General features: G+C 36.9%; 2 protein-coding genes across 3 annotated transcripts in view; both read left to right on the top strand.

Annotated features, from left to right (window-relative positions):
- The window catches only part of LOC139119902 (ATP-binding cassette sub-family A member 2-like), a 40,371-nt gene extending 29,870 nt beyond the window's left edge, over positions 1-10,501 (top strand). For both annotated transcript variants that reach the window (XM_070683856.1, XM_070683854.1), the window contains exons 20-24: positions 737-933; positions 1,244-1,426; positions 8,984-9,250; positions 9,685-9,852; positions 10,299-10,501. In XM_070683856.1, the coding sequence (XP_070539957.1) occupies positions 737-933; positions 1,244-1,426; positions 8,984-9,250; positions 9,685-9,852; positions 10,299-10,330 (847 nt within the window). In that variant the 3' untranslated portion in view covers positions 10,331-10,501. The remainder of the gene's footprint in view (positions 1-736; positions 934-1,243; positions 1,427-8,983; positions 9,251-9,684; positions 9,853-10,298) is intronic.
- A 14-nt stretch (positions 10,502-10,515) lies between these two features.
- Positions 10,516-27,016, top strand: LOC139120620 (ATP-binding cassette sub-family A member 2-like). Its single transcript, XM_070685131.1, has 18 exons — positions 10,516-10,825; positions 11,230-11,410; positions 12,503-12,614; positions 12,912-13,084; positions 13,670-13,844; positions 16,484-16,599; positions 16,997-17,144; positions 19,909-20,032; positions 20,514-20,649; positions 21,110-21,239; positions 22,722-22,793; positions 23,357-23,463; positions 23,938-24,079; positions 24,415-24,549; positions 24,950-25,053; positions 25,438-25,636; positions 26,359-26,490; positions 26,891-27,016. The coding sequence occupies exons 1-18, from the start codon at positions 10,516-10,518 to the stop codon at positions 27,014-27,016; spliced, it is 2,622 nt and encodes an 873-aa protein (XP_070541232.1).
- The last annotated feature ends 933 nt before the right edge of the window (positions 27,017-27,949 follow it).

Below are 27,949 nucleotides of genomic sequence, written 5' to 3'. Positions count from 1 at the left end.
TGCTGAAAACGGCTTTATTATCTAATGAGCATGTTACTTTCAATGGTCAGACCATATACACAAACTTGAATTTTCATGGAAATCAAACCTATAGTTTTTTGGATTATGGTAATTATGTAATGCCTTATTTCATAATAATAATAATTATTATATGAGGTTATTACGAAAATACCGCAAAGGATGCAGGAGGACATTGGCGCAGCGTATCGCCTGACGCGAAGCGGAGGGTGATGCGCAGCACCAATGTCCTCATGCATCCTTTGCAGTGTTTTCGTGATAACCTTATTACTATACATCTTACATTCATGACTGGAGCATCAAATTGTCAGAGTAGTGACCGTTTTTGTGCAATGTCAACAATTTTTCTTCCGATTTATAGTGCAAGTGTAGAACGCTATCTCGGACGCGCTTCTGCAAGTTCTGGATAGTGTGTGTGCACAGCTACACACGTACGTACAGAGCGCACACGAGATATGTTCTGGCACTTGTCCAATGAGTCCCTTGAAACCGAACTTCAACGGTGAACGCCCAGATACAGCCACAGGGGATGGGGCGCCTGGAAACCGTACGTGTTGCGGAACAGGTGTTCCGTATGGCTTTTTTAGCACACGCAAATTCTATTGTTCTCGATGGTAGATGTATAATAATAATAATAATTATTATTATCATCATTGTTATTATTACCACTCATTATTTAAATCTGTCTAAAATGTCATTTGGTTCTTATTATTTCTAGATTACTGACAGATATTGGATTGATTGAGAAAAGACACAACACAATCAACACACTCTCTGGTGGAATGAAAAGGAAACTGTCAGTTGCCATAGCATTTACAGGTGGATCTAAAACTGTCATCTTGGATGAACCAACAGCAGGTGTTGACCCACATGCAAGAAGAGCTATTTGGGATCTCTTACTGAAATATAAAAAAGGTAAACAAAATGCAAGTTGTTTGTTTATGAAAAAAATGTTTCTTTACTTACACCTTAGAATGTGCATATACAATACACTTTATAGTAGGTACGCTTATGACAATAAAGATCTATAAGACCAGAAGTGCCCTGCTTGATGTTAGAAAGAACAGAAACATTGTAGTCTGTGAGCAAATGATGTTATTCACGTGTTCTTAGGATCCAAAATGCGCAAGTGTTAGTCAAGAAAGAAAGAGAAGAACACTACTGTTGTTGAGGGCGCTATAACTACAGTAGTCTTGATTATCTTTCCACCCCTGATTCCCTGTAGGACGCACAATTCTTCTTTCAACGCATCACATGGATGAGGCAAGTCTCCTTGGCGACAGGATAGCCATCATATCAAATGGTTATCTGAAGTTTTGTGGATCACCGCAATATCTGAAAAATAATCTTGGAGATGGCTATAGGTTAACTGTTGTCAAGGATTTAAACAGAAATGTATCCAGCTCAGGTAAATATGTTAGTCAACACCCACATTTTAAAATTTCAAGCATTTTCTTTGTGACTACATTTTGTTTCCTAGAGATACCGTATAGAGGGTGTTCTCATACCTGACTGATGTCCACCTAAGGATACAAGTGCCTCAGTAAAATTTAGCAAAAAGGGTGACAGAACATGATGAATAAAGACACCTCACAGGATACTGCGGTAGTGTGGGTAAAAGATGAAACAAACAAACAAACCAGATGTGCAGGATAGAGAAATGATTATCAAGAAGATAGTAACAGAATATATTTGCCATGCTGATAGAAGCAGAATATGCTTGCAAAGCAATCCTTGAGGTGGCTTTCTAATTGATAATTGTGTTGATCCTTCACTACCATGTATACATACATCCCATAGCTCTTTACAGATCACATACTTCTCCATGATTAGCAGTGTTCCCTCTAAGGTTTCGAGAGGGTGCGCAACTTGACATGCGCCTGATTGCCTCACAGCTGGGTCCGTTCATGTATATGCTAATTTATTGAGGTACGTCACAACGTACAATGAACGTTGGTGGCAACTGAGCCGCCAACGGGCGCTAAACTCGATACACGGATTAAAGTAAAATCTACGCTGAGCCTGAGATCGCACATTTCGCCCTGAGTTATCGTTTCCAAAACTACTACCGATTGATTGGAGACACTGCGCAATTAGTGTGCAAATAAGCCTTAGCAGGAACACTGATGATAAGTTTAGATCTGTTCAAGAAAAACTTGATCAAAATTAAAGTCTTGCATTAAGAACTGCTTTTCCTAAAAACGCACAAACTCAAAACAATCTACAAAACAAAAGAATGATTGACTAGACTAAGGATTTAAAAAATTGCTGAGTCTAACAAAAAATATCTGGACAACAATTTTCTCAACCTTTGCATCTTAATGTAATAGCCTCTTTAAATGGCAGTCTTCAATCCCTGGTTCTCACATAAGTGGTTGTTGACATTGACTCTGATTTTACTCCTTTGTACTCCTTCGCAAGTTGTGCACAGTTAGTCAATTTGCTCAGAAGCAAAAAGGATAAAAAATCCTGCTTCTTTAATCATTATACTGTAATTCTTGATTCAAAAGTAGGGCTGAGTTTTAATAGACGCAAAACCATTTTAAATGTGCTTTAAATATCAGTGAAAAGTTTTTTAACACTTTGATCACAAACTTCACAAGTTCAAGTCCACAAACTATTCCAAATCAGTCCTGAATGGTGTTCATTAATTGATGTTTGCACCAGCTTTGTTCTACATATTTTATATTGTTACGTGCAGAGAAGACGAACAAAAGGGTGAACTCAGCAGTTAACGTTTAAACAAAATTTATTACGAAAATAAAACTAATTGCTAAGTCAGGGATAGAGTACAAGCTTTAAAAGTGTACAGACTACTTATCTCAGCTGGGACGGCAAAGCTCCAGTCTCAGAGTTGTAACAGTCAGTTGGATGAATGAACAGTCCTTGCAGGCTTGAAGCTGCACAAAGTCCACAGTATAAATCCAGCGTTGGCAGTGAAGGTCTTGAAAAGTCTTGAGAATGACTACTGCTGGAGTTTAGTAACACACAAGAGACACGATCCCAAAAGTCTGACTGGAAGCTGTGCACGTCCCTTTTATAAAGGCATATAAGAACAATCTAGAACTTTTATTGACATGCTAATTACTGTTCTAAAATTATCTCCCTTACACAACTAATCAACTTTCCAGAACATTCCAAACATGACTAATTGAATTCAAGGTTGTGAGGTCATCAAGGCAGTGACCTTGGGAATGTTTCTAGACTAATTGAACTCAGGTCATGATGAGTGTGGGGTAAATGACCTACATAACACACCCCCTCTTCAAAAAAAGAAAATTTTTCAAAGAAAAATCTTTCTTTTACAAATGTAATCTTGAAAAGGATTTAAGTACTCAATTTTTTTTTTCTCTAAAGTAAAATTTCTTGAAAGTGAACAACAATAAACTCTAAATACGAGAGAGACAGTCTGCAATTAAATTGTCTCTGCCTTTGATATGTCTAATATCAAGATTAAACTCCTGTAACATTAAACTCCATCTTAGCAATCTCTGATTTTTGCCTTTAAATTTCTGCAGAAAAACAAGAGGGTTGTGATCAATATAAACCACTATTGGCTGATTTGAAGAAGTAACATAAACTTCAAAATGCTGTAAAGCTAATATCAAAGATAAACACTCTTTTTCAATTGTAGAGTAGTTTCTCTGGGATTTGTTAAATTTGGTGAAAAATAGCAAACAGGATGATCTACACCATGACTATCCTCTTGCAATAAAACAGCACCAGCAGCCGTATCACTAGCATCCACAGCTAATTTGAATGGCAAAGTGAAATCTGGTGCAGACAACACTGGAGCACTTTGCAGTATGGCTTTAAGTGTATCAATGCCTGTTGGCATTGCTCTGACCAAACAAACTTTACTTTCTTTTTAAGTAAGTTAGTCAAGGCTCAGTAATTGTGGAGAAATTTGGACAGAATTTTCTGTAGTAACCAGCCATACCGAGAAAGCGCATCAGTTGTCGTTTGCAGTTTGGTATGGGAAAACTTGAAATGGCACTGATTTTGGCATCAACAGGTTTTACCTCACCCTGTCCTACAGTATGTCCGAGGTAAGTCACCCTTGCCCAGCCAAACTCAGATTTGGCAAGGTTGACAGTCAACATTGCTTTACTCAGTCTCTCAAAGAACTTCCGCATGAGCTTGATGTGTTCTTCCCAGGTGTCACTATACAGGACGACGTCGTCAACGTAGGCTGCACACCCGTCTAGCCCGGATATGACGTCGTTGATCATCCGTTGGAACGTTGCCGGAGAGTTCTTCATTCCGAATGGCATCACCTTGTACTGGAACAATCCGTCTGGTGTAACAAAGGCGGATATTCACGAGCACGATCCGTCAGAGGGACTTGCCAAAATCCCTTCAGTAGGTCAAATTTCGTCACATACTTGGCTTTTCCCACTCGGTCGATGCAGTCATCAATCCTCGGGATTGGGAAAGTGTCTGTCTTTGTTAAAGTGTTGACCTTCCTAAAGTCCGTGCACATACGATAACTGTGATCTGATTTGGGAACAAGTATACACGGCGAACTCCAGTTACTTTTACTGGGTTCAATAAAGTCATTGTCCAGCAGGTATTTGACTTCTTCCTGGAGATATTTTGCTTTTGTTGGATTCAGTCTGTATGGATGTTGTTTTACAGGCTTACTGTCCCCAACATCAACATCGTGATAGATGACATTTGTCCTCGTTGGAACATCTTGAAACAGGTGTTTATATTCGTGGAGCAGTTCTTTCACCTGTTGTTGTTGTTCTGGTTGGAGGTGTGCCAACTTTGTAGATTCCAGCTTCTCCAGGATTTCTGAGTTCTGAAGCTTGACCGAGCCCAGCTTTGAGTTTAGAGTATTTTCACTCAAGTCAGTTTCAGTATCACTATCTTCATAATGGTTTGAACTGACTGCACTGACAGGCTGAGTTAAGTAGGATTATCCCTATCCAAATATGGCTTAAGCATATTTATGTGACATAGCTGTTTTTGTTTTCGCCTGTCAGGTGTTATTATGATGTAATTTAAATCACTCAATTTCTTATCAATTAGGTATGGCCCAAAGTAACGAGCATGGAGTGGTTTGCCAGGAATTGGAAGTAGAACAAGAACTTTTTGACCTGGTTCAAACTTCCGTTTTGAGGTGCTTTTATCATATTTGGTTTTCATTGATGCTGAGATGACTCAAGATTTTCTCTGGCTAATTCACATGCTTTAGAGAGTTTCGTACGAAAATCTGACACATATTGCAAAATATTCAGACAATCATCATCGTCTGATAGGAATTTCTCTTTAACGAGCTTAAGTGGGCCACGGACTGTATGTCCAAATACAAGCTCAAATGGGCTAAAACCAAGAGACTCCTGAATTGACTCTCTAACAGCAAAGAGCAGAAAATGAATTCCTTCATCCCACTGCTTCTCTGTGTCAAAACAGTAGGTCCTAATCATGTTTTCAAAGTTTGATGAAATCGCTCAAGAGCACCCTGACTTTCTGGATGATAGGCGGATGACCTATACTGTTTAATGCCTAGCTGATCCATTACTTGTTGAAAAATACCAGACATAAAGTTGGAGCCTTGATCGGACTGGACACATTTAGGGAGGCCGAATAAAGTGAAAAATTTGACTAAAGCTCTCACTATAGTCTTTGTCTTTATATTCTCAGTGGTATGGCTTCGGGGAACCGAGTTGATGTACACATAATTGTCAACATGTACTCATTTCCTGATCTTGTTTTTGGTAGGGGCCCAACACAGTCTATTAGTATCCTACTAAATGGTTCTTGAAATGCAGGAATTGGCTGTAAAGGGGCCTTTGGAATAGTCTGATTTGGCTTTCCTACCATTTGACATGTGTGACAAGTTTTACAGAAATGTGCTACATCCTGCCTGAGATTAGGCCAATAAAAGTGACTGAGAATTTTATGATAAGTTTTCCTGACTCCTAAGTGACCAGCCCAGGGGGTTTCATGGGCCAGGCGCAATATTTCAGCACGATAGGGCTTTGGAACCACAATTTGATGTTTTATAGCCCAATCGTCATCAACCAAAACATCTGGAGGTCTCCATTTACGCATGAGAATACCAGATTTTGTATAATAGGAAACAGAGCTATCTGAAGTTTTACCTTCATCATCTACCCTGTCAAACAAAGACAAAATATCTGGGTCTTTGTGTTGTTCTGCAATGAGATTTGATCTAGAAAATGTCTGACTTTGGTCAGCAGAAGTTTTACTGGAAGTTTCAAATCCACGAGGGATAACAGAATGATCCGTGTCAAACACCTGACTGAGAAAGGTGTCATTTAAGTCAACATCTGTGACATTATTTTTGAGAGTATTTTGATTCTCGGAAGTTTTCTTTGACATGGCTCGAGTAATAGCACATGAAGGAAATAATCGGGTATCTCTTGTTCAATTGGCTCTGGATCCTGATCTAAACTAGGATTATCAGTCACAAGTGGATTAGTGATGACCTTGTCCCCAGCAAGGTCGTTTCCAAGAAGAAGGTGAATCCTTCGAAAGGCAAAAAAGGCCTAATACCTAAAGTCACAGGTCCAGAAACAAAGTCCGAAGACAAATAGACATTATGGAGAGGAACAGGAATGTAGTCATTACAATCTACCCCCTTAATAAGAACTTTAGAACCTGAAAATGACTTTTCAGAAAACGGCAGGGTATCTGCCAACAAAAGAGACTGGGACGCCCGGTATCTCTTAAATTTTGACAGGGGTAGCGGAGAGAAATCACTAGAAAGTGATATAAAACCATCATGAATAAATGGTTCGAAAATACCCATAATGCTATCTTGAGAAGAATTGACCTTGACCTCATTAATTGGGGATAAGAGGGGTTTAACCTCAGAAAATGTGTTGCACACATTATTAGACTCTAATTGAGTTGATGAAGAAATAAAGCCGGTTGGCTTAGATCCACTTTGACCACTTTGACCTTCACGTTTTTTTCAATTTGAAACACTCTGACATTAAATGGCCGTCTTTCTTACAATAATTACAAGAAAGTGTACCAAACTGTTTGTCAGAAGGAGATTGAGACTTGGGATCTGATGATGTGGGAGTGTTACTTGAACTCTGTGAACTGTTGTCATTTGATTTTCTACTGTCCTTTGAGAAATTCTTGGATGAAAAGGAGGAGTTAAATTTACCTGCATTGTTTCTGTAGGAAAAGGACTGGGATGGTTTGCTGAGAAATGAAGATTTGTGTGTCAATGAATAATCATCGGCCAAACGTGCAGCAACCTCCAATGTATCTGCCTTTTGTTCATTGATAAACGTCTTGATGTCACTCCGGATGCACCTTTTAAATTCCTCAATCAAAACAAGTTGTCGTAATTTGTCATAATTCTGACTAACCTTTTCAGAAGAACACCAACGATCAAACAGTTGTTCTTTTGTTCGAGCAAATTCAACATAAGTTTGATCCTTCACCTTCTCACAATCCCTAAATTTCTGACGGTACGCTTCAGGCACCAACTCATAACCCTTGAGAATTAATTCCTTCACAGAATCATAATCTGAAGCCTGCTCTACTGACAACTGAATGTAAATTTCTCTGGCTTTACCCACCAAAGCACTCTGCAAAAGCATAGACCAGGACTCCTTAGGCCAGTTCAGACTCTGAGCAATTTTCTCAAAATGAAGGAAATATTTATCAACATCCTTTTCTTGGAAAGGGGGAACTAACCTGAAATGCTTAGTGATGTCAAACTTGTCTGAAGGGAAGAATTTTCCTGACTGTCCAAGCTCCAAACGTTTCATTTCTAATCTTTCCTGCCTATCTTTCTCTCTCTGTCTTTCTTCCATTTCTAATTGCATTTGTATTTTTTCTTTTTCTAATGCCTGTCTCTCTTTTTCCATTTGTAATTCTAGTTTCTTGATCTCCAAATTTGTCTGCATTTCTAATTCTAATTTTCTGAGTTCAGAGGTAGACTCGGGCTCATAATCTTTCAGGGTGGATTCCTCAAATTGGCCTAAATCAACTAGATGTTTGGCAATACGGTACTGTATTTCCCTCTTGCGCATAGATCTTTTGACTTCTACTTTAAGGAAATTGGCCAGTGCAATGAGGTCGTCTTTTCTGAGGGAATCAAATGTGTCCTGATCAAGGTCATCCATTTCCTCTGGTTTAAATTCCGCCATGATTAAATTTCGCTGAGTTCACAGAATACTGTAGTTTTTAAAAGGCAGACAAAATGTTGTCAAACGGCTCAAAATATTCGGATCCCGGACGAGCCCCCAATTTGTTACGTGCAGAGAAGACGAACAAAAGGGTGAACTCAGCAGTTAACGTTTAAACAAAATTTATTACGAAAATAAAACTAATTGCTAAGTCAGGGATAGAGTACAAGCTTTAAAAGTGTACAGACTACTTATCTCAGCTGGGACGGCAAAGCTCCAGTCTCAGAGTTGTAACAGTCAGTTGGATGAATGAACAGTCCTTGCAGGCTTGAAGCTGCACAAAGTCCACAGTATAAATCCAGCGTTGGCAGTGAAGGTCTTGAAAAGTCTTGAGAATGACTACTGCTGGAGTTTAGTAACACACAAGAGACACGATCCCAAAAGTCTGACTGGAAGCTGTGCACGTCCCTTTTATAAAGGCATATAAGAACAATCTAGAACTTTTATTGACATGCTAATTACTGTTCTAAAATTATCTCCCTTACACAACTAATCAACTTTCCAGAACATTCCAAACATGACTAATTGAATTCAAGGTTGTGAGGTCATCAAGGGCAGTGACCTTGGGAATGTTCTAGACTAATTGAACTCAGGTCATGATGAGTGTGGGGTAAATGACCTACATAACAATATAAATATTATCATTTTTAGCTTTCACAAAGGGTGCAAAAGCACAATTTTTCAGTGACTCTTTGGGGAGGGGCTGTCAATGATAGATATATGTACTTAGTGTCGTCCGGCTTGGATCCACTTTACACCAATGTGTTTTTCTCTGTTCATTTTAGGGACTATGCAAAATGGATACCAGCCATTATTATCTCATACATCGTCATTGCGGATAACTCACTTCATACAAGAGTTCTTCCCGTCTGCAAAGTTGACCTCAGAAAATGAAAATGAATTGCAATACTTAATTCCATTGAAAAACACTCAAAAATCATCATTTATTGACCTATTTAAAGCAATGTCTAGCAGACAAGATAAGTTGGACATCTCATCCTACGCAATGACCGAAGCAACTCTGGAACAAATTTTTCTCAGGGTTACACAAGGTAAGAAAGATGTCTTTTTTAAAGGATGCACATTCACTGTGATTTCTGTAGAAAATGCTATTCTGTTATAGTGTAATTTACATTTCACTTTGCATAAAGCTCTTTGAAAGAGAATTAAATTCAGCCTGGCAGAATATTTTAACTAGTCCTTTAAACCTTGGAAATGTGTTTGCCCTGAGAAGAAGTGAGGAAGAAACCGTCGATAGTGATGACAATATTTTTTCCAACATTTTTAGCTCTTCATGACATGACTGTACAGTCACTCCTGAAAACAGTGTATTCAATATCAAGTACTTCTAGAAAAGGCCCTTAAGTCCTCGAAAGTCCTTGAATTTTCTGTAAAACTCAAGATATTTCTGCCATCATTAACTTTGGAAGATAAATAGAACAAGTTGAAGTAAACATGGATTTGTTTCTGTCATCTTCGTATACAGAACAGAGTGATAGCCCTAAGGCTGGCAAAACCACAGCCAATGGACATGTCCATGAAAATGGCTTCAAATCCACGCAGACGAATGCTCATGTGTTGGAAGTACCAGCAAACTCAGATGGGGAGGTGCACAGGGCAGAACAGAACAATCACAACACGAATAAATGGACAGGTAATGTAGATTTATAGAATTACTTCAGTATGAATGTGATTTGAATCCTGAAAATTGTGTTATTTGATTTTTTTTTCAAGTTCAGTCATTGCTCAGAGTATCAAGTAAGATCCTGAACAAAACTATTAAAGAATTAATTGAGTAAACTTTTGTCATTTAAAAATGTGACTTTCAACAATTAACAAAGGAACAAGATTGTATCTCTAACCTCTTGGCACACAGCAGTCCTGATTTCAATAATTCAGGTTTTATAAACTTTCTGTGCAATACACTAGGTTTTATAAACTTTCTGTGCAATACACTTGGTTTTATAAACTGTCCAAAAACAACTTCACAGGTTCAGATAGCAAAATCATGACATTAATATGAATGACGGCTACCTCTCATTGCATTTTTCGTTTGATGAACAGGAAGCAAGCTAAGTGTGAATGTGTCTTCTTTTTCAGATGGGACCAAGAAAGAGAAATGTCAACTGTGAGCAGACTTGGTGCAATATTCACTGGCCTCTACGTCAAACGTTTGCATTATATCAGACGAGATATGAAGACAATTGTCGCTCAGCTAATAGTACCACTACTACTCATTACTCTGGCTGTGGGAATGACAAACATTTATGAAAAAAATGACGCCAGCAAAACATTAGCTTTGGTTCCGTCAATGTACATGGCCAAGCCTCTGTTTGTGCCGTATTCAAATGAGGCAGCCATGTTTCCGGAAAACCTGACACAATATGGAACAGGTGGTGTCGGTTCAGAGGATCTTATTCGTTCACTTCATCTTCCAGCTGGTCTAGGAACATCAACTCTGCAGTCTATGACAGTCAACTCTACTTTCGGCAACTCTCTCGGGGAAGAAGATCCTGCTCTGTTCGGAAGACATTATTTTGATGATATTCACCTGAAGTACATTCCTGAAAACTTATCAGCATCGCCATTAGAAACGGCAAACCGACAATTATCATCAGATCCACAAAGTACGATCCACAATTTAACTACTGGTATAAGAGGGCAGTTCAACTGACAAAAAAAACTAATGAATAAGAAAATATACTCAGTGCCATAATTAATTTTACAGAAGTTGATTTGTCACATTTAAAACTCAAAATTTTCCGAGATTAGAACACCGTTAACTGTCATATGAGCAAACTTGACCAATTTGTGGTTTGTTTGTATAATTACTAAATCAATTAATGTGTCCTCTTGATCAACTGCAGTGTTTTTTCGGTGAAACTGATCCCAAATCCCAAATTTTAATGGGCCTTACTCGTCTGACAACACAATTTGTATTTTGATATTTTCATGGAAGCAAAGCCATTTAGATTAGAGTTTCAAAAATTGTCAAAATTTGATAATCTCTTTGTCTTCCCTTTGCGTTCAGCCAACTCTGCAGAATTAACTTGCCGGTGTAACTCTGATTCTACTGGAGTGACATGCTCTGGTCAAAGTCCATCCAATCTGCCGTCTTATCAATCTGCAAGTGGAGAAATACTGCAAGACTTAACCAATCACAATCTCACCAAGTATCTCTTAGCAACCAATCAGAGATATCGACAAAATCGGTAGGTTGATGCATTTTATGGGAAAGATGGTTTCGCTCTCAAATGCCATGGCATAGGCACTACCGGTATATCACACAATGGGTGTATTGCTGAGCTGTTTGAAGTTGGTTTAAACAGGAAGTTACAGGACCATGGGTGCACAATAGGGGGATTACTGATGACGCAGCCATTTGCATACACTGGGGGGGGGAGTTTTTGACTTCTCATAGCATCGCTTTGACCATATGCAAATTTGAATAATCATGATGGGCACTTTTCTGACATATGCAAAGTTGGGTCAAATGGTTGTACAGGGAACACATTTTGAAACATATGCGTTCTCCGATAAAAAAACGGAACATTTTTTCATTTTATTTTCGACTCAAGTTTAGTGGCTATATAATTACAAATATCATGTGCAAGATTCAATGACAATGAACGCCTGAAACATGGCAAAATTATGGATTTCTGGGACCAAGCACGGCACGTCTGATCAGTAGCATGGCTTTTTTATATTTGGATAGATTTACAATAATCTAGCTTTTATAGAGGAAGTTCCTGTTTAAAAATGTAGTTTATAAATAAGGAGGGGGACAGGTAGAGGGCAAGAAGTAGTCAACAAACAGCAGGCAACCACTTTATTTTCATAATTACATGTTTCATATACGTCTTAAATGGTGAATTCATTTCAATTGCATCGGAATACTTCTCCAATTTGGTCATAGCTTGCACCCAATTGCTTGATGAACTGGCAGGTTTATCTCTGTCTTACAAGTTCCATTTTACCTCTATTATTATTCTTCTAAATCCATCAAAAATGTGAATACCAGTTTCTTAGCCATCAAAACTGCTTAGAACATAGTTTATGATTGTTTTAATCTTGATGACATAATCGTTTTAGAAGTGTCTTGGGCACCGAATTGAGTATTTACTAAGGATCTAGAACTGTTCCGAAAGAGGATTTAATAACTTGAGTGCAGACAATAGGGTCATATTTTTTTCATCAAATATTTTCAAGTTTTCCAGTTAGAACACAGTTGAAAGTTTTCTGACATGGCCAAAACCTTCAATAGAACATCACTGATGACACACTTTTTTTTCATTCTTTCACAGACTTGGAGCACTTTCCTTCGGTAATGTCAGACGATTTGTTCCCATCGATTTTGTCACAAAGCTGAATGACTCATCACCATTCAGAAAATTAGCATCTAGAGATGCTGTGGTGGTAAGTTCGTATGTGATTTTTTTTATGATAATTTTCAGATGCACTGAATCATTTTGTGTAATGGAAGAATATATACACTTGACTAAGTGTGATCCTCTCAGATTTCATTTATGTACCTCTTGCTATCTCTTTGTGGAACTTTTTTTGATGAAAGTTGAAGATTGAAAGTACCCAAGTTTGTATTCATCAATCAGTAATACCACAATCAGTAACCATACCTGTGTCCTTCTTATTTGATGCTATGCTATGATATTCACTTGGATCTGACAAATTTCACCATTATTTTTCATGCTGCAGGCATGGTACAGCACAGAGAGCACCCAGAGCAGAGCTGTTTTTGTCAATGTTCTGAATAATGCCATCTTCAGAGCTACTTTGGCCCAGAGTGGACATGTCAACCCATCGGACTTTGGCATCACCGTCGTAAATGAACCCATCGTGACGGAACGCGATGTCCTCAACAGATTTATGTAAAGTATCACCTTTTATTTCTCAATTAAAACCAAAGACGTAAACTGAATTCATGTTTACCAATAAGACATCTATAACAAAATATTCCCACTAATCCAGCATCAAACCTGGTTCAGATTGGAAGGGTGACCACTTGAGGGCGCTCTCCAGACTTCATCCTTTTTCACAGACTGCTGGGCACATTTCGACTGAGTTCAGGAAGCTTTGCTTGAGCACGTACAGCTTCAAACTTTACACTATGTGTGTCTGAATCCTGTGGTGAGGAAGGAACAAAATAAAAATAGTGCTTAGAAGTTGTTGTTTATTCTGTACCGTTGAAGTGAATTTCATAAAGGATCAAAATTTCACAACTTTAAAAATGTCTACAGTGTTTGGTTTAATACTATACATTTGCAAATTTCAACTGAAAGCAGATATTAGCCAAATGAAGCAATAGTTTTTCATATTTTTGTCCTTTTTTTCAGTCTATTCTTGACAAATGTTTGTAAATGTGGTCTAATGGTTTGTTGTCTGGTTTTTTATAAAGAATTTCATCTTTTAAATGTACAGAGCTTTCAAAATAATGCAGTTATTTTATCTTCCAGTGTTGGAGGTACTTACCTGAAGATATCAGTCCTGACGTTGATTGGTATGTCAAGCATATCAGCCAGTGTTTTGATTTTCCTGGTTGAAGAGAGAGCCAGCAATGCTAAAAGACTACAGTACATCAGTGGAGTCAGTCCATTGGTCTATTGGATATCAAATTACACGTGGGATTTTGTGAGTAGTACATTTTTAAATCTGTGTATTCTTGAGTGTCAAATAACCATGACATGGGGATGTATACTGTCAAACTTTGTAAAATTTCATTTATGCGTGAAAGTTGCTGGATATCTTTGAAGCCTATGAGTTCAACAACTGTCCTTCTTTACTTTGGGGATTTGCGGCAATTTGGAAGATCTTAAAGGTTGGGAGGTCATGTCATCCGCGGCTGCACATCTTTCTTGTTGATAAACATTGCCTCTGCCCTGACACCGGGCAACAAATTCCCAGCAAATGTGAAGTACATTTAGCAATTGGTGCATGTTCATAGTTCACCAGTTTTGTAGCTTTCCAATCACTGCAAGACTTTGCCAAATAAACTTTGGTTGCATCCCTTTGTTTTTATGAAGCTGCTTCAGTCACCATTTAAAATTTTGGATGTACTCAGATGTTGGGATATGTTGTGCATAGTTACATACCCATTTTTTTGGTCCCATGTGCACAGCCACAGACAGTATAACCCCTTCCTTAAAGATTGCCTTAGCTCCCTGCCCTCCCCTTCTTGTTTGAGAAATCTACACAAACTCACCCAACCCTAATCTTCATCTACCTACATGTATTTTGATAGATGCCTGCAGGCTGTAAGTAATGGCACCTGTCTTGCTCTGTACACTCTAAACTCATTTTGTGAAATCTAACAACTACTTTGATGATCAAGTTTGAAATTTACAATATTGATGTCGTGTGACCGAACAGAGATCTTCAAGCTCTCTATTTGCAACAAGTAACTTGATATTAAATGATACAAGTGACTAATAACAGTTTTATTGATAATCTATCATACATTCATTTTTTAGGCCAGGGGAAAAAATTCCTTGCCTTTTCCTCACTTGTTCTTTAGATTTTTCAGGCAAAGCTAAAGAGGTGGCGAGTGAACTTGTTTTTCAATTTTCTGCAAACCAGCGAAATCTCCCACTGGTTACATTTTTACTCAGGGATTACCCTGGCTCAAGAACGGCATGAGATAAAATCGCACATGAAAAAAAACAGTGGGAGAATTTCAAAGTCTGTGGGAACCGGACCTAACTTTCCCTGATTTTCTGCATATTGGTTAATTTGCATAACAATACACTCAGTGAGACAGTTTTCGGACGACCTCAGTTTTCAGACATTTAATGACATGCTGTTCGTTATACGCCCTTCGCTCCGTTTTGATAGCGTTTTACAAGTCATGCTACAGCATATTAAGTCAGGTGACGCTGCCGTCCCGTTTTGGATTTTTTTGGGGGTAAAAGCTATTTCGGGCGCTACAAACTTGGTGAAGTTAGCCACATCCGTACAATACGAGGTGTAGAACACAACACGCTACCTCCATGGCAACACACAGGGACAGCCCGTGTCCGATATTTAGAAGCGCTATACACGTTGAAATATAGTTGCGTCGTCCATGGATTAAACGTAACTAATTATCACGAAATATTTCCACATAGTTTTCTAAACACATCGAAATTGAAAATCGGGGTTCGAAGTTTCAAAATATCAATATTTAGCCCCTTATCACATTCAAAATACGACGTCCGATTACTGCGATAGTAGTCCGATTACACGCGCTCAACATGGGGCAAAAATTTGGCAACTTTGACCCCCCTAAATGCCACTTCTGTCGGTGTTAACAGTTTGAGGATAAACACAATAAAGTTTCGAAGGGTATGGTAATAAGATTTCGTTGTGCTCGTCATTTATGAAACAGCTTTGGGCGAAATTCACTACCCTGTCCGAAAACTGTCATTCTGAGTGTAGTTAAAATCGGAGGCGGTCGAATCCATACTTTCCAGTGCGGGAGTAACGGAAGTACAGTAGTCCAGAAGAGTGCATTTTCGTTTATTCTTCGCACTACCACTCGTACTGGACACGAATATTCCTTCGAAAGCGCCATTTTGAGCTACGACAACACACTGTACATCAGCAATGAACACTTGCTGTATCGACTCCAATGATTTGTCAATGAACGCAAAACTTCCTGTTGGCAACCAATCACAAACGCTGTTGAAACGGGTAACTCTGCAACAGCTTTTTTCTAGCGTAATTATAGCGCTCTCTACGGCGACACAATGAGTGGTTCTGTACTGAAAACCGGCCAAATGTTACCGATGAATTTAGATCGCGTAAAGGTATCACGTACGCGCCATTTGAATTATCGGCGCGACTTTTTTGCCCAATTGATTTTTCTGAATGCGATTTTTCTGATTTTTGAGCGTAAATATCGCGTTATCGCGCCCCAAAGTGATCCCTGTTACTGATGCCTTGGAGTCTAGATTTACAAACTGTCCACAACAATAGAGGCATTACATATACAGGCAGTGTTGACAGAACCAATTCTGAGCATTTCCACATGCTCCTAGAAGAAAACTAAAACTGAAAATATGCACAACAAAAATGCCCTAAATTGCAATATGGAAGTACGTCTTTGTCACAATTTTAAAAAAATTAAAATTTCCAGATTGTAGAAGCAGCAATTCCCATGAACAATTTAATTATTCTTCTTGGCCGTATGTTGATATTCAAAATGCTATATTTTCGCTGTTTTCCAAGAAGAGCAAAGGCATTAAACAGAGTAAGGCTTCATGAGATAAATTGTATCAATTTTGCTCCAACAGTTGGCCCATGTACTGCCCATTGCTGGGTGTATAGCAATATTTCTAGCATTTGGAGTGCCTGTGTATTCTTCTGTTCACAACATCCTACCTGTGGTGGCGCTCTTCGTAATGTACAGGTGAGTACATTATAAGCATCTATTCTAGAAATTGGTCAGATCATTCTTCAGTGTTTATTATGATTGCTATCGCGACAAGGTGTATTTGATCAATTTCAGGGCTCTTGTTTTAATTAAGAAAGATGTCATTATCAAAGCAAATGTTTTTCCTATCTTTGTCAGTTTCATATTCCTTCAATAAGTAATTGTGTGACCGAATTTATCTATCAGTCAGAGATGATTTCCGATTCCAATCCATTGTACAAAAATGTGCTGTAAAAGTTGACATCAGCGAAGACCAGGTTAACTCAACCACAAAAAGTTGGTAGTTTATCATTTCAAATTGTTGTAATAAGAAATCAGTCCTAATAACATCATATTTTACAACCTTGAAAATTATGAATTTCTTTGATTTCAGCTGGTGTGTCATCCCTTTGGTGTATCCTATCACCTATGCTTTCAATGTTCCCAGTACAGCGTACATGGTGTTCTTCATATGTCATGTCATCATAAGCTATTTCCCAACAATATCAATGTTATATGTGGAACACTTTGCAGAGGCTGAGGTCAGTATCAATTTATGGTCATAGGATTATTATTATCATACAAACTATAAGTTTATGTGTATTCTGTGCATCAGTTTCCATAATACTTCAAACTCATTCAGTTGTCATAAATTTTGATATATTCTTACAAGGTAAATAAGCTGTATGTGGCATCAGTGTGCGAAATTAACGTCGGTCCGACGGTCCGAGACCGACAGATTTCTCGTCGGGCCGAAAGTTTTTAGCAACATGTCGGTCCTTATGACCGACTGGAATTTGGAATAGATGATGAAAATTTCTCCGTCAAGACCTGTAACAGATGCAGATAATGACTAACTTTGAATCATATGATTCAGACTTGAATGTTATGCACCTATCAATGTTTTCCACCGTGGGAGTGCGGGGCGACAGGGGATATTGATCGCACTTCGTGTCCCGGTAGTGGGGAATTTGATCTATGGTACGCCAGACGGGGAGGGGTGACAATGTCGCAACATAGTAATCTTTTGTCTTTCGACGTTTTACATTTACGGAGTCTAATCCCTCCGATCGAGGCGCATTGCACGGTGCAGCTGATTACATTCAGATCAGTACGAATTACGTCCGTGCATGCAAATTCTAGTAATGGAATGGATTGATTTTGGTGCAACAATGTGACACAATATAATAATAATACTAGTCTAGTGAGTGTAACCCTGGTAATGTTAGCATATCTGTGTCATATGATAACAACACCCTGTATCATTTCACTAATTCCACACTTCAAGTGTTCGGAATTTACAATTACACAAATGTACATAATACAGCCTTTCATTTTATCAAACTGACTCCATTTTCTTTGCTTTGATTTTCAATTGACGCGTTCAAAACATAAACGGTTCATAGAAGAGTTTAAGACAAAAACCTACTACAAGTACAGTGCTATTACCTAAACATATTTTGTTTTGAACATGGAGGTATTTTTTTTTACCTCCATGGTTTTGAACTAAGCCCAATAAAAGGATAAGATGTTACACGACAACCAAATAGTGCTACCTGCAGTCGACAGTCAAGTACACGTTTCGCTACGTTTGTTTCTGGACCGCTAGAACATCTTGCTTGCTCGTTGGTCTTCAACCAAAGTTCACAAGACCGACTGTTAGCACGATATATCGACGTGATAACAAGTGTACCTTTTATAATAACAGAGCTGCCTTATCATAACAGTTTTGTCGTGTATACTCTCAGAGGCCGAGAGTAGGGCTTCAAATTGTTTCGATGGATACCGTTTTACGACAGGCATGCAAAACTCACCGTCATCCTGGGCTGTACGCCTACATATCGCAAAAAATTACGTCTTTTAGGTTTTACGGTATCATTAACTGATCGTGTCGCGATCGTTTTCAGCATTATAGAGTGTCTGTCAAACTGTTCAGAATCATTTTAAAAGGCGATGAGACCCAGCAATCGCTCAGTCAAAACTTTTCAATCAGAAAATATGCATTCATTTCCGCGAGTGGCGACGTGTGCCATTCATGTTGTCTGCAATTTCTATAATCGAGAAAAAAGTTACGATACTTGTCCTTTTAATTAAACTTATAACTTCACCTGTTTCTTCATGAATGCAACAGAGGCCACATTTAAGCACATTTATTTTTTGAAAAATTTTGAAAGTAAGCCATACGTCATATCAAAATACATACCAAGTATTTTCTTCCTTCTGTTTACATTACAATTAAAAAAGACGTAGTGATCAATGTTTGCATAAAAAATTATTCACACACTCCCCTTACTCATGACCGTTTTCAGGGTACTAAGGTATTCACTCACTCCTCTACCACTAGCGTTGGCTAATTTCAGAAGTGATTTTCAGCTCGCCAACCATTGTCAAATCACAATATCACATGCCCTGGTGTAGTGTACAATTTTACACAGCCATGTAGAGAACATCATCTCACATAGACTGTCATGAGAGACAAACTGTCTCGCTTTCATCACCCACATGTAGTCAGTGCATGAGCCTGTATTCGCCAGCCCCTGGGTATATGACATCATTTTATGGTCCGAAAGTGGGGGATTTGACATGGCTAGAAAAAAAGTCAAATTCTCCTGTTAGTCCCATAGTCCCCCCCCCCCCCCCCCCCCCCCCGTGGTGGAAAACATTGATAAATGTGTGCGCATGACAGTGAGGAAAATGAGGGCTGTGATCTTTTTCAGATTCCAGATCATATAGCTGAATGATGCATTTACTTACACTATTCTGCAATCGATGTGAACAATAGTCCTTTAGTATTGATATAAGGACATGAAAAATTAAATATGACAACATTCAAAAGCATAGTATTAGTGGAGAGAGTGTTGACTTTAATGCATTTATTGAGGACCGGCAGTTTTCTGTAAGGACTTGAAGCTTTGGCTTGGTGCAGGCCCTTATGACCTGAAGCTATTTTCTCTTAATTTCACACACTGTGTGGCATGTATACTGATGAAATATCAATTGCACTACACAGTATAGGTGACGCACTATTTTTGCATGACCCCAAACAAAAATCATGAGTTGGTTGCTATAGATACACATGACTGAATCCCTTCAAATTTGAGGAAAATTCTTGTGATTTTACAATTGTTTCATTTTCTGTAGACTGTATGCAATTTTTAACATAGTTACCTTCAAAGAAAATTCAATATGATGTTTTGGTTCCAGTTTTAGCTCATTATGTCATCCACAAAAACTTGTGCATACCAAACTTACCTATAAATCCCAGGTATCAGATTTTGAATAAATGATTTCATAATTTATTGACAGCTGGCATTGTCCATTATGCAGACCTTTGACAGCATATTCTTGGTAGTTCCTGGGTACTGTCTTGGTCATGGTATAATTCTCCTGGCTTTCTGTGATGTCACCAATGCATTCTACAAAGAAATCGGTAAGTTTAATAGTCAATCAAGTGTCTGAATTGTAATACAAGCATGTATTAAGGTTAAAGGAAACAAAAGACCACAAATTTCTGCATTAACATCGACAGCTATATCATGAAAAAAGGGTTTGAATAATTTTCTAAGGTGAAAATCTTTATAAAGAGAACAATATTCCCCAAATTTTCCAAGATCTGAAATCAATAGCTACCTCTCCCAGGTACTGCTTACTCTGTTAAAAGATTTGTCTTCGTATTTTGTTTAGAGTAAATGTTGATCTCCCCAAAGTTGTCATATTGAACTTCAATTTTTTAAAAATTCCCAAACACTAAAATTCCAAAGTTGTCAGTCAAGATGAGGATGGAATGAATTTATAGGAACAACACTTGACAAGTATGTATTGTTTTTTAGTTGAAATATTCTTTTGTTTGTTTTCTACAAAAATTCTAAAGACCTTTGTGATTTTCATTCTGCGACATATTTTCTTGACAGGTGAATTTGACAAGATACAGCACCCATTCCAGTGGGACATCCTCTCACGCATGCTGGTTGTCATGGCAATTGAAGGTTTTCTTTTCTTTTGCATTGTGCTACTGTATGACTACGGTATCTTCACAAGATTCTGCAGGTAAATGAGATCAGCATTCATTCATTCACTTTTGATGTTAAGTTGTTTTCCCAAGATACATTGATAATGTAAATATGTGTGCCTCTGTGTGTGTGTGTGTGTGTGTGTGTGTGTATATATATATATATATATATATATATATATATATATATATATATATAATATATATATATATATATATATTTATATCCCTCCCCTGTCATGTACAGTGGGCTGAGCGAATTTGTAGTGAGCTTCAAAGAATTTTGCAATAATTGATAATAATATATCTTTCCTTAATAAAGAGCTAGACAAATTGACTAACTAGTAATTATCACAGTACTCATTTATCACGGTACTCGTTAAAGTGTCATGCCAAATTTCAACATGTTATGAAAACTAATGAAGGAAGTTGGTTGCTAATTGGGAAGATATATGTCAAAGCCAAGATGGATTGAAGATTAATGTCTGTGTTTTGCAGAATATGTACTTTGAAACAGTCTGAGCCAACACACACAGATGAGGCAGAAGATATAGATGTAGTGGAGGAGAGAAGGCGCATACTAACAAACACAAAGGCTGATGTTGTCAGATTGGTCAATTTGACAAAAGTAAGTTACATCATATGCTTGTACTAATCTAGCTGTCACGTTTGATTTTTTTATCAAATTACAGTCAGCTTTACAACATTTAAAGTGATTTTTGCCAAAATACTATCATATTAGTGACAGTGCATAGTGAAATAGTGCGGGTCTTGAATTTATGCTGAGCAAGAACCAGTAACTGTATTACCTCTTTATTAAAAACACTTTATTGACAGAACTAAGCCTTAAGGTAGTACGCTACATTCTATTTAGGAGAGCGCCCTCTTTTGTCCAGAAGATGTACATGTTCCTTTTAGACTACCTAACCTGGTGAGCGTGAATAACAGGACAAAATGGCAAAAAATCATGCTAGTGACCTTATAATATTTCTTTCAGAAGTTTTTATGAATCAAAACAACCGAAATTATACTTTTGCACTGAAAAATCGACAGTTATTTTTATTTTGAAAGATCAGTAGAGAATAATTAACAATTGAAGCTCTGACATAATATCAGTAAGCTAGAGGGTCAAATCTCAGGTCTAACAAAATTCACCTTTTTTCGTCACTTTTTGCTGTTTAGTAAGAAAATTTGCGTGGTGACCCCAACTTTTTTTGCTTCTAAATCAAAGAACACTGTCTGTTTGATAGATATTGCTGTACTTTTTAACATTTTGAAAATTATTTTGTGCATTTACATGAAGTTTATATTTTTAAAAAAGACTAATTTTACAGTTAAATGATAAATTTAGGGTCTAATATTTAATTTTAAGACAAGACATCACAAATTTTTGTTGATTGTCCTAATTCAGCTGTCCTGGCAATGCAAAATGTGGTATGCACACTGGGATCTGTTAATTGTTTGCGATAAAATAAAGATTCTGCTGGTAAGTGCAAATTTCGCAAAATGGGAGATTTAGTGGTTTTCTGTCAATTTTGGCATGTGTTTTTTCAAAAATTTTGTATGGGTACCCAATATTTTTTTCATATCTTTGCAATGTACACATAAAGATTATTTCAGAAAAGTCAACTTCAAGAATGTCCCAACATTTTTGGAATGGTAGCGTACCTCCTTAATATTAATTTTCTGATTCATATCATTATCATAGATAGAATCTTATAAAACATGCCTCGATTTATTGACTTATGTAAGAGCAACATTTGGATATATATAGAGAGTTCTGTTTCAGTTCATTGTCTCAGGCGTTTCCTGATACAGTTATGTTCTCTCAACTTTCAACCCATCTGTATTCTTACAGGACTGAAACTATTTTTTCAGTTTTATTTTAAAAAGTATGTTCATTCTTCATCTTCCATTTAGTTTGCACAGACAGCAATTTTACAAAAACTTTTTTGACAAAGTTGATGTTTTTTATATTGAAATTTAAACCTGCGTATCATCCAGATAACCCATTCATGCATTTGATTGGTATACTTTCTGTAATAAGATCTTTCCATGTAGGTCAATCATAATTCTTTTACATTCTTCCATTCCTCTCTAATATTGGCAGATTTACAAGGGTAAAAAATCTCAGAAATGCATAGCAGTGGATGGGATATGTCTTGGTGTGCCAAAAGCACAGGTAAGAAAATACTATGAAAAATTGCAGGACATATATTTATTTATAAGTCATTCTCAGGTCAAATTCGCACAAATTGCGATTTGCATCACTGACTGATAGTGCAAAAGTGGAGGCTGACGCTATGCTTAACTTTTTACAAATATATAGACTGGCAGTGTTCATTATCAAGAGATTCATTTCATGTGAAAAAATCTGGTCACAGTGTTAATTGAAAGACTGTAAAACTTTTGCCCAAACTTTCTTCAAGGAAACTTTTACCCATTCGTTTTTGAATCAGAAATAGAAATTAGGGGTAACCATGCAAAATTTGATACTAGAGAAACAAAAAAATACCCAATATTTCACACTCTTACAATTCAAAATGGCCGCCAAACTTGTGTTAACTCTATGGGGGAAACTGAAATCTTCTATTTTCAGAAAAAAATTGCCAATGAAAAGTTTATTTACTCCATAAGCTTCAAAATGAGCCCCCACAAGTGGTAGACCAAAAGAATATTGTAAAATTGTTAGAGTCCGAATATCTGTCCCTGAGGCGCATATTTAAAGCATATTTGTCTTTGCAGTGCTTTGGTCTGCTGGGGATTAATGGGGCAGGCAAGACAACTCTATTTCAAATGTTGACAGGAGATCAAACGGCCACTCAAGGAGATGCCTACATCCATGGGAAAAGGTACCTGAAAAGTTTCCCATTCTTTGTAAAAGATTATGGAAAATTGTGTTTATAAAGAGTCTTTATGTATTTCCAACAATATTTGTGTAATGCTTAGTCCATTAATTCTTTTCATTTTGGCACTTTGATCAAAATCTGTGACTCAGAATTTTAACAGAACTAGAAAACAATTTAAAGATAAATGAAAAACTTGATTTCATGCCACAATATTTAGCCTTTAATATTCATGAGCAGGACGTTCAGAGATCTGTCATTTTACAATGCTGCAAGAAAAGATAAGAGATTTACATTTACACAGATATTCAATCTGTGGATGACTCTGCAAATTTCATGTTGCTTAGCAACCTGTGATAATCACTTAGATAAAGCACCAAGCATATTTCATGTGGCTGTTATCTAACTTTAGTTCATATGTTTGCTCAAAGATAGTTCATTCTCTTTGCTTGATACAAGCTGTGTGTATTTACTTTACAGTATATCCAAAAACTTGAGAGGGGTGTACAGGCACATTGGATACTGCCCTCAATATGATGCTTTGTACAGTAAACTGACTGGAAGAGAGCATCTGATTCTCTATTCAAGGTTATGTGGTGTCCAATCAAAACAAAGGAAACAGGTAATCTACTTTGTGATTGGTTGGGCAGGTTTTGACTTTGTAATTGGCTTATACACAGTATAGCAAGCCTCCTATGATATTTTTATAGTATAATACCTTAGAGTTTGATGAATGTTGAATCAATAGCTTCCTCTGCCATTGTAAAAAAATTTTTTCAGTTGGAATGCATTTCATGCTATCTCACAATATCCAGTCTGGCAGCAAACTTGCCACAAGCCCATTAAGATTTGAGTAGAAATATACAATTTATGAATAGTTTATGACATGAAATAAAATCAATGTCATGTTGTGAATGTCTTTTATCAAATTATTTCTTTGTGATCTTGTTCTCCCAGGTTGTGGATTCCATGTTAGAAAAAATGAATTTGATGCAATATGCTGACAAGCAAGCTGGTACTTACAGTGGAGGAAATAAACGCAAACTGTCAACTGCTATTTCACTCATAGGAAATCCCACAGTACTGTTCATGGTATGCATACAACAAGGGTCATATTGATGGCTCATATTCATTTTGGTCAATACTTTTAATAATTATTTATACACAATGAAAAATGGGTTTTCATTTTCTATAGTTACTTCCACTGTTATACATGATCTCATATAATATTCAAAATCAGTTTTCAAGTCAACGGTTTCTTCTTTTTTAATGTATACATGTTTTCCAAAAGTTCTGAAAAGCCATCAAGCTGATTTTTTTCTCTTTTTGATGTCTTTATTTCTATCATGTCATTTGTGCAGAGTTTATATCTATGTGACAATTTACTCACCGCGACTGCATTTAATGATCACATATTTTCCCAATTAAATTTCCCCTTTTGGAAACATCTGATACATATAATATCTATGCATGTATATTTTTTTTAACATAGGATGAACCAACCACAGGGATGGATCCCAAATCCAAAAGATTCCTGTGGAAATTAATCAATGACATCGCAAAAAGTGGTACATCGGTAGTTTTCACATCTCATAGGTAAAAATAAAATTCCAAATCAGTCTGTCATCACTAAAAATAGCATATTCCAAGAATAGAAACTATGTTTTTCAATATCATTTAGATTGAGATATGATGATAAAAGTATTACAGAGGTGTTATTTTACAGTTTTTTTGCTTCCATTATAATTGAAGTTCAGTATTTATATTTTCTTGTGCAGAAAATAAATTGATAAATAACTCTTACCTTTAAGAGCATGTTTTTTTCAATGTAATGAATTGAGTTTGATTTGATAACTACCACTTCTCAGTAAAATGATGTGAAATTGTTCTTGTCATCCCAGATGTCTAGGAAAGTCAAATGTGGAATGTTTTCTTTATTGCATCAAAATATACTTCTTATTTTATTCTACTGTAAAACAGCATGGAGGAATGTGAGAGCCTTTGCAGTCGACTCGCTATCATGGTGAATGGACGCTTTAAATGCCTCGGCAGTACTCAACATTTGAAAAGTAGATTTGGTGATGGGTACACCATTACTCTAGTACTCAATAAAACTCAACCCAGACTACAGCAGGTGACGTCTTCCTTCAAGCTGGCTTTTCCAGAGACTGTACTTAAGGTAAGATTGACAGCAGAATTTTTCACTTAAAAAAATGTGTTTGTAATTCACTAAAGCCCTACACATAGCAATTCTCAACTCATCACACCTTGTATTCTCAGGAGTACCTGGTGGTTGATTTTTCATGAAATAAAGAGTAGAACTGGTAGTGCTGGTCGACATATCCCCCCTATTACCTAACTCTAGGATCAAAACCATTGAAACTAAACAGATTGTAGTTACTGTCTTCAATATCTGGTTTTGAATTAGTTCTTACCATGGTGTAAATGTTTTTCTTGAAATTTTTTCAATGTAATCAGTTCATTGTGAGATAAAGCTGAGAAAAAAATATAAAATGATAAATGATACAAAGGAATGTTCCAATAAAGTCTATTCTATTCTAGTTTTTCAACAATTTACATTTATTTAATTTCATCATGTTTGCTATTTTACCTTCTATTTTTTCACTTCTCTAGAACTATGCCAGAATTTTAGAGAAACATGTGACATTCATTCTTGAAATACTAAGAAGCTGTATTTATCTGACTGAACTCTATTTAGTGTCTTGAAGTCTTTTTTTTCTTTTGAAAGTACTGCTGTCTATGTCTTGAACTGAAGTTTGATATCAGATCATTGAAACCATTGCCTGAGGCAAAAGTTAAAAGTTTTGCCTTCAGGTTAATTTTACCACGTGGAATTTCTGTGTAAATTCTCATTATTCAAGTTGATTTCACTTCATACAGGACAGTCACCTGAACATGGTGCAATTTGAACTGAAATCAAGAACTTTGGTGGAAATCTTCACAAAGTTGGAGGAAATGAAGAAGACTTTAAATATAGAAGATTATTACGTGAGGCAGACCACTCTTGATGATGTAAGTATTGTGAAATCTGAACAAAATTTAATCTCCTCAAAGCAGAAAAAATTATTCACCAAAATTATCTACAAGTAGGATGTTTTTAGTTTTCTCAAGACAAAAAATAAGTTATTGCAACGTAGCAGCTATTGAAATATTGTGTGACTCCGCAATATTTAAAAGTTGTAGCTCATCAATGTTTGTATTATCAACATAGTGTTACAACACAGAATGAAGTGAAAATTCTAATTGTCTGATGATGGTGATGATAATTGTGAAAGGCTAGTGTACTCATACAGTTCCTTGACTCTTCAAGGACCTTTATTGTGTTGGCAATTCACATATTGCCTCCATCAGGGTAAAAACTAAAAGACAAGTGTGGACAAAATAATAAAAATGATGACTGTTTTAATTACAGATATTCATCAACTTTGCCAAATGCAAGAATTCTACCAGTGTACAAGGTAACACAGTAGAGATGAACCAGATGAAGTGCAATACAGAACCAGAACAAGAAAACTTATTAGAAGAAAATATTGTCTAGAAAGAATTATGTACAGAGGTAAGGCCATGAATGTCACTATGTGATATACTGACAATAGAATCTTGTCAGTGAGTCGTCTCCAAAATAAGTCCTAATCATTGAATGGTGTGTCTGTCCTTTGCTGATATATCATGTAAAAATCACTGCATTTTCATATTGATGTAACCCTCGCGAAGGGGACATACACTGATAATTAGGAAGCTCCAGTGGAATCATTTACCATGATCTCAATCATACCATTATTTGGAATATTAAAGCCGGGTATTTTTTGATCCAGTGATTTTTTTTTATGTAAATTTTATGAGGATTTTTGGAGTGTATTGTAAGTGACAGATCTCAGTCACAATGACAATTTCACCCTTTCACCGCAATGGTTTGGCCCAAACCAATAATTATCAATGATGATTGTGGTCCTGTTCACAGGGCATTAGGGGTGACCAGGTTAAGCTCAACCGGAACCACACTCTATTCCGCTGTGCACGTTGGACCTGTTGCTAAGGAAACGGGAAGCAAAGTTTGAAAAGAGGAAACCCATACACTTCATAATATTGTCTACAATTCCTCCTGTTGTCACAAGACAGGGTACATAGTTAAGTAGAAAATACAGGAAGCTAGAATTGAAAAGTCAGAGGCTTCTGTTTTCTAGTTCATAGATTTATAAAATTTGTTACAACTATGCAAGGGATTAAAGCTTTCCATTTATCATGTTAAGTTATTTTTCTTCTGTTTTCCACAGGACTGGTACAAGCTGATATTTAATGCAGGACTAATAATATTGCTATTTGTTGCACAAATAGTTGTGCAAATTAAGAGCTGATATGGCATTCTTCACAGCGCTGCCTGTGCAAGTGCCGACATACCTGAGTGTATATTTACAACCATGTCTACGTGATCATACTGAAGATGCTGCTGGACAACAGGTGTAGCGTACCT

Source organism: Ptychodera flava, chromosome 20 (assembly GCF_041260155.1).
Source record: "Ptychodera flava strain L36383 chromosome 20, AS_Pfla_20210202, whole genome shotgun sequence".
Lineage (NCBI taxonomy): Eukaryota > Metazoa > Hemichordata > Enteropneusta > Ptychoderidae > Ptychodera > Ptychodera flava.
This window is presented reverse-complemented; position numbering and strand designations above follow the sequence as displayed.